General features: G+C 63.2%; 1 protein-coding gene across 2 annotated transcripts; it reads left to right on the forward strand.

Moving 5' to 3' along the window:
* Nucleotides 1–6: 6 nt before the first annotated feature.
* Nucleotides 7–5,665, forward strand: UAP1L1 (UDP-N-acetylglucosamine pyrophosphorylase 1 like 1). 2 transcript variants are annotated; one of them, XM_006918217.3, is made up of 9 exons: nucleotides 7–26; nucleotides 712–916; nucleotides 1,097–1,272; nucleotides 1,553–1,725; nucleotides 1,819–2,012; nucleotides 2,401–2,541; nucleotides 2,958–3,143; nucleotides 3,722–3,788; nucleotides 4,168–4,384. In XM_006918217.3, exons 2-9 carry the CDS (start codon nucleotides 801–803, stop codon nucleotides 4,249–4,251), a joined length of 1,137 nt encoding a protein of 378 aa, XP_006918279.2. In that variant the 5' UTR covers nucleotides 7–26; nucleotides 712–800; the 3' UTR covers nucleotides 4,252–4,384. The 2 variants fall into 2 exon arrangements, with proteins under 2 accessions (XP_006918279.2, XP_024906994.1); XM_025051226.1 differs by lacking the exon at nucleotides 3,722–3,788 and having other exon boundaries at nucleotides 4,168–5,665.
* The last annotated feature ends 1,256 nt before the right edge of the window (nucleotides 5,666–6,921 follow it).

Here is a 6,921-nt window from a genome sequence, read left to right on the forward strand (position 1 = left end):
GGCTCTGCGGCTCTGGGAGGAGGAAGGTAGGCGGGGCGGGAGTCCAGGCCGCGGGGCGCCCCTGACCGGCCGGAAGGGGCCTTCCCTTTCGAGTGGGCTGCGAGGAGGCATGCTTGCGGAACTTCAGTTTGCCTCGTTTGTGACGCCTCCCCATTGGCAACGCGCCAGCTCGCGGCCGGGGTCGGGAACCTAGCAAACGCTGCGGAAGCCGCCCCCAGGCCGCATTCCCTCGGGAGAGTGCTTTGTACATGTGCACACCTGATGGCCAGTGCCCAGCCCACAGGCGTATTGACAGGGGACCCCTTGCACACTTGCATGTGCTCTTACACACCAGCGCTGGCGCTCTCCTGGCCTCTCGGCCTAGAGGTGAGGCAGGTGCTCCTGGAGGGGAGCCTGCCCAGCCCCCCACCCCGGCTAGGAGGAGTGGGAGGAGGGGCACGGGCAAATCGGAGCAGTCAGACTCCAAGTTTTCTCAAGGCTCAGGTCGGGAATGAGCCCAGGGGGACATCATCGGAATCTCTGATGGGTCAGGTGAAAGTCACGTTTGGATGGGGTCCTGGCCCAGATGAGATCAGAATGTTTTTTGGAAATTGATGTTCGGTGGCTGTCAGGCAGGAGTCAGTCCCCCGCACAAGTCTGGCTTGCTCTAAAGTGAAGGGGTGGTTGTGTGGCAGGCCTTAGGCATCTTCTCATGGCACCCTGTGTCCCCAGGTTTCCACCAGATCGCCCTGAACAAAGTGGCCGTGCTGCTGCTGGCTGGCGGGCAGGGCACTCGCCTGGGTGTGACCTACCCCAAGGGCATGTATCGGGTGGGGCTGCCCAGCCAGAAGAGTCTGTATCAGCTGCAAGCCGAGCGGATTCGGAGGGTGCAGCAGCTGGCTGGCGAGCGCCGGGGGACCCGCTGCACGGTGCCCTGGTGTGCCCTCTCGGAGCGATCTGCCCTGCGTAGCCCCAGCCCTGCCCCACACCAAAGCCCGAACCCCAAACCCAGCCCCAGTGTCCACCCAGACTGCACCCCGATGCCAGCCCTCGTCAGCCCCGTCTGCCCAAGGAGCCAGGCCCTCCTGAATGCCCGCCCGCCCGCCTCACCTCACAGGTACATCATGACGAGTGAGTTCACGCTGCGGCCCACCGCTGACTTCTTCAGGGAGCACGACTTCTTTCACCTGGACCCCGACAATGTGGTCATGTTTGAGCAGCGCATGCTGCCCGCTGTGACCTTCGATGGCAAGGCCATCCTGGAGCGGAAAGACAAGGTTGCCATGGCCCCAGGTATGCCCACCCCTGAGGCAGGGAGGGACCCCTGGCCTAGAACTAGGAGCCTGGAGAACTGGGACGGAGGCGGGAAGGTGCCGCCCGGAGGCTGTGTGGTCCTGGAAGAGGGACTTTCCCTGTCAGGACTTTGATTCCCATCTGTCATGTGGAACCACCACAGTGCTACGTGGCTAGGGAGAGAGCTGCTTCAGGCACAAGGTCCAGCCTGGAGGGGCCTCCCCTACCTCCAGCAGGCCAGGACTGGGTGGCGGAGGCCCACCCCTTCCTCCCTCCGCAGACGGCAACGGGGGCCTGTACCGCGCACTGGCGGACCACCACATTTTAGAGGACATGGGACGCCGAGGAGTGGAGTTTGTGCACGTGTACTGCGTGGACAACATCCTGGTGCGGCTGGCAGACCCCGTCTTCATCGGCTTCTGCGTGCTGCGAGGTGCGGACTGTGGCGCCAAGGTAAGCCCCGGGGACGTCCGCCGCCGTGCTGGGCCCTCCGGCCCCCGTGCCCCGCCCCACCCGGCCTTCCCAGCCCATCTGTCGCGGCTGCAGGTGGTGGAGAAGGCTTTCCCGGAGGAGCCCGTGGGCGTGGTGTGCCAGGTGGACGGTGTCCCCCAGGTGGTGGAGTATAGCGAGATCAGGCCCGAGACCGCGCGGCTGCGTGCAGCTGATGGGGGCCTGCTCTACAACGCAGGCAACATCTGCAACCATTTCTTCACACGAACCTTCCTCCAAGCCGTCACCAGGTGTGCGAAGCCGGTGGCCTAGTACCGGCCACAGTGACTGGAGGCTGACCTGAGCCGGGTGGGGCTGTGGTCAGGCGCCGGCAGGTGGGTTGGGTGTTCGTCTGCGTGTTGACAAGCAGAGGCACCGGCCGCTGGCGTAAGGCTCGTGTCCAGGTTGGCCTGCTGCTGCTGCTGCTGCTGCTGCTCTTGCAGCGGCCATGGACCACGGGCACCACCTCTGCCCTCGTTGACGCTGCGCCTGGGCAAGGATGTGGCTGATGGGGGGAGGGCAGATGCCTGTGCCTTCCCAGTCTCCACTGTTCTTGTGCCCTGTGGGGAGCATCTGCACCTGCCCCACCCGGCCCCCTGGGTGTCTTGTCTCATCTGCATCTTTCCTCCCCACCCCCAGGGAGTTCGAGCCCTTGTTGAAGCCACACGTGGCTGTGAAGAAGGTCCCATACGTGGACGAGGAGGGAAATCCGGTAAAGCCGCTAGAACCGAATGGGATAAAGATGGAGAAGTTTGTGTTTGATGTGTTCCAGTTTGCTGAGTTAGTGGCAGAAGTCATTTATTTTTTTCCTCCTTCCCTCTCCTGTTTTGGTGGTGGGTTTTGAGGCCCAGCGGGCTGAGTTGGGGGGGGTCACAGTGGGGATGCCCCTTCACAGTGGGGAGCTAGGGGGCTGCAGGCAAGTCTTGGGAAACAGCCCCCCTGAGGATGGGAGCATAGGGAACATCAGGGGCTGTGGGCTTTGGGGGGACACCTAGGCCCCTCCTGAGCCCTCCATCTGCTGTTCCCAGGCCATGTTGCGGGGGGGCTCCCAGGGTGGTTGGTGGGATGGGAGGACTTGAGGCAGCACTGGTATATCGGAGCGAAGACCCAGGGCGCTCGTGGAGCAGACCCAGCTCAGTCACTGCCACCTAGCGTGGCCTCCCTTTGCCCAGGGTCACCAGCTCTTTCTCCGCCAGGAACTTCGTGGCCTTTGAGGTGCTCCGGGAGGACGAGTTCTCCCCTCTGAAGAATGCCAACTCAGCCAACAAGGACAACCCCGCCACGGCCCGGCGAGCCCTGCTCACTCAGCACTACCGCTGGGCCCTGCAGGCGGGGGCCCACTTCCTGGACGAACATGGGGCCCGCCTCCCTGAGCTGCCCAGGTGGGTGCGGGCCCCAGGGTGCTGCCGGCTCTGCTGCTGTGAGCTGGGGTGGGGCTTCTGCACCGGTCCTGCACTGGGTGCAGGTGGCTGCGTGCCCAGCCTGGCCAGACACTGACCGCAGCTGCAGCCTTTGGTCCAACCCCTGAAGGTGCCCAGGACCCTGCAGCCTTCCGTGGTTCATTCCTAAGCTGTGAAACCAGGACCCAGGCAAGACAGTCAGAGCCAGGCATGTCGCTTTCCAGGGCCAGGAAAGAAAAAGACGTTAGGTTCCCATCTCTCTGGTTGTCTGCAGCCACCACCTAAATCTGGCAGCCCAGGCTCTGTGCCATATGCCTGTGGGAGGTGGGGGACGGTGGTGTCCAGCCCCGATCAGGGCCTGTTGTGCAGGCAGGGGCCGTTTGCTCAGGGCTCTGGGTGTCCAGAGCAGATGACTGAACAAAGGGCTGTGGGAAGCTGCATGTGTGGTGGTCAGCTTGCTGGACCAGGGAGGGGTCGGGCCAGCTCCCACGATTAGTAGTGCTAGGGGAGGGCCCTGGGGTCATACCCCTGAGCAGATGCTGACCCCTGGGCTCCCTCAGCCTGCCCGGCAGTGGAGAGCCTCCGGCCATCTGCGAGATCTCGCCGTTGGTGTCTTACTCTGGAGAGGTGAGAGCAGCCTGGCTGTCGGGCTTTGCTGGGATCAGGCCTGTGTTATCGGGGCCAGACGGTCTGGGGTGAGGGGTGCTTGGGCGGAACGGCAGTCTGCCTTGGTTCTCACTGGGGTCAACGGGGCCTCACGATGCAGAGAAACTTCCAGGGCATGGGTGGGCTGAGGCTGAAGCCCTAGCAGGTCCTAGGAGTGGGAGGGAGGACGAGCCAGCCCATCTCGGTCCCGCCGAGCCGACTCCTGTGCAGCCTTGCTGTGGAGGGGGTGCTGGCCCGTGTTCTCAAGGTGGCACTTTTTTCTGGAAGCCCCTTCCCAGCTCCAGGCAGAAATGGGACGCTGCCCTGGGGGCCAAGAGGTGGACACTTGGCTTGTTTGCAGGGTCTGGAGGCGTACCTGCGAGGCCAGGAGTTCCAGTCCCCGCTCATCCTGGACGAGAACTGGGTCCAGGCACTGCGGCCCTGACTGGCTCCCAGACCGGCCCACCGAGTCTGCATGGCAGGGAGGCAGCCCCCACCTGACGCTCTGGGGAGCAGAGCAGGGTGCTGGGCATCTCTGGGCTGGAGAGCACGGAAGGAAGAGGCTGGCTTAGTCCATGGGAGTGGGTCTGCTCCTGTCCCCGGTTCCCATGGACACAAGTGACCACAGGCATTCCATGGGCCATGGACTCTATGGCTCCAGTGGTGGCTGTGGGATCCAGGTGGGAGGCAGAGGGACTCTGGACCTTGGACAGTGGGGCTGAGAGGCGGCTGTGTGGTAGGACAGAGGTAAGTGTCCTGGACCAGAGCAGCAGGCCCTGTCTCTGAGCTGACAACACATGACAGGACAACAGGACAGCGGCTTCGGTCCCATACACAGATGCTGGGGTGAGGAGCAGCACTAGCCATGCCCAGTTTTCCTGCAGATGAGGAAACGAGAAGAGGGGGCAACGTCCTTCCATCACCGGTGACTTGTTTCCAGGGGCTGCCCCCTCCGTCCCTCCCCCCCTGGCAGCTGAACCAGCGACTGCGAGGAGGCTGGGGGCGTTGTCACGGCCAGTCTGCCCAGCTGAGGCCGAGAGTGGAAGGGACTGACTCAGGGAACGGGTTGGCTGTGCCAGGGAGGCTGGCTCAGCAGGCTGGGCTCGTGCCCGAGACTGTTCCCTGTGTCTCTCCGGGGCCTTGGCCCCTCAGTCACCTCTGCGGCTGGTTTGGGCTGCTTCCACTAAGAACTCAGACCAGAATAGGTGGTCTCCTGTGGTGGTGGATTAATCTGGAACTTCACCTGATGGGGAGCGCGCACCCTCACCCACCCTGCCAGTAGCTTCTGATCTTGGTGCTCGGGCTCCCCTGCTCTGGAGGGGCAGAGGTCGCTCTCTGCAGCCCGTCTCGTCCTGGCTTGGGGGCTCTGTATCCCAGGGCCTCCTTCCTCTCCCTGCCGACGTGTGCAGCTGGTAAGCCGGCCACCTGCTCCCTCCTCTCCTCTGCAACCCACGTCCTGCAGGGAATGCACTGGTTTCCCCCAGGGAAGGCCGTTAGCTGGATGGTGGGCTCAGGTGCAGCTGATGCGTGTAGTGGCTGAGTGGATGGCGGCTGCAGCCATGCATCCTGACCTGAGCAGGATGGCAGTCGGGGCCATGCCCAGGCCTCCCAGTGTTTTTGCAAACCTCAGAATCAAACCATGTGCCTAAGTACCCTCCTCTCAGCTGCCTGCAGGCAAGCAGGGGCCCAGGGCAGAGAAGGAGGGTCCTGCCAGAGCCACTCCCTGTCATGACGGGACCAACTTCACAGCCTCTTTCCTAAGCAGAGTCTGCTGGGTGAACTATTGAAAACAGCTCGCTTTTTAAAAAACTTATTTTCAAATAATTATACCTTAACATAAAGCTTCAAACAGCACAGAGGCCCTGGCTCCCTCTCACTGAATTTCTTGCGACGTTTGCCGCTTACGTGATTATGGGACACCGCCACACCAGGACACTGTGGTGCCGTCACTTCTCACAGGTGTGGGTCCCTTTGTCTGCACTGCACTTGGGAAGGACAGTCCAACCACCATAAAGGCTTCCCTCATGCTATCTTTAGAGCCACCCATCTTTTACCCCAGATAGCTAATGAAGTGTTCTGGAAGACTGCCAAATGCTTCGTTTCCACAGAAGCGGGGGGGTGATTGCCAATAAACTCCCGCTGACTGACCCCTGGCCCCTGGCCTGGCAAGTGCAGTCTGATCAGCATGTGTGGTGGGAACGGCGCTAGGTGTTCACAGCTGTGTCCATCGCGTGGCGGAGTCCACTGGGGGGGCCTCTGGAACGGAGCCCACACACTGATCTGGACTCTGCGCTGTGAGGAATCTCCTCGTGCTCGCTCTGCCAGCTCTTTATCAGGGTCACAGGAAGGGCCTGCGACAACCTAGTGGGTCAGGGGCTAGGAGGCCAGAACCTGCCCCTGGAACCAACTCTCCTGGGTGGTCCTCTGCACTCTTGACACCCTGGTGACTCGCCCCTGCACTTGCATCCTCCATACGCCACCGTTTCCTTGGCAGCCACTTGTGCAGGAAGAATCGCATGAAGGCGCCGCTGGAACTACCCGCAGACCTGTGTGGGAGACCCCTCCAGAGACCTGAGGTGGCCCCTAGAGGAGAAGGGGGACAGACGGGCAGCAGGCACTTCCTGGGGCGGCTCGGACGAGCCCGGTGCTGAGCTGGAGGCGCACACAGCGAGGTGCTCCCTGTCCTGGAAGGCACCGGGCAGGGCGCGGGCCGCTCTGCCGCTGAGGGACAGCACGCGCCCGGCAAAGTGCGGTGACCCTCGGTGCACCCGAAGGCCATCGGGTCCGGGGATGGAAGTTCCGCCAGCGGCCGTAGCCGCGACTCCGCCGCACGGGCAGGGTGTCGCCGTGACACTGAGGGGTCGAGGCGGCCGCCGTAACCCAGACCTCTGTCTTCTCGCCGGGCCCTGGCTCCCCTTTCCTTACCCCCGCCACGGTCCAAACGCAGGGGGGCGGGGGCTCCGTGACGACGTGGCGGAGCGGTCCTCACTGGACAGAGGACATGGGGGCTGCCGGCTGGGGACGCGGACAGGCTCAAAGATAAAGACCCCGTAGAGAGCGCGCCCGGAGAGCCAGCCAGGCCCACCCGCCGGCCGAGGCCGTACCACGCTCGGAC

Source organism: Pteropus alecto, unplaced genomic scaffold, assembly GCF_000325575.1.
Source record: "Pteropus alecto unplaced genomic scaffold, ASM32557v1 scaffold67, whole genome shotgun sequence".
Taxonomy (NCBI): domain Eukaryota; kingdom Metazoa; phylum Chordata; class Mammalia; order Chiroptera; family Pteropodidae; genus Pteropus; species Pteropus alecto.

Coding starts and splice junctions, on each gene's coding strand:
- UAP1L1 (XM_025051226.1), top strand. CDS start 801: ATGTATCGGGTGGGGCTGCCCAGCCAGAAGAGTCTGTATCAGCTGCAA. Junction 917..1,096: donor ACCCGCTGCACGGTGCCCTG/GTGTGCCCTCTC, acceptor CTCACCTCACAG/GTACATCATGACGAGTGAGT. Junction 1,726..1,818: donor GTGCGGACTGTGGCGCCAAG/GTAAGCCCCGGG, acceptor TCGCGGCTGCAG/GTGGTGGAGAAGGCTTTCCC.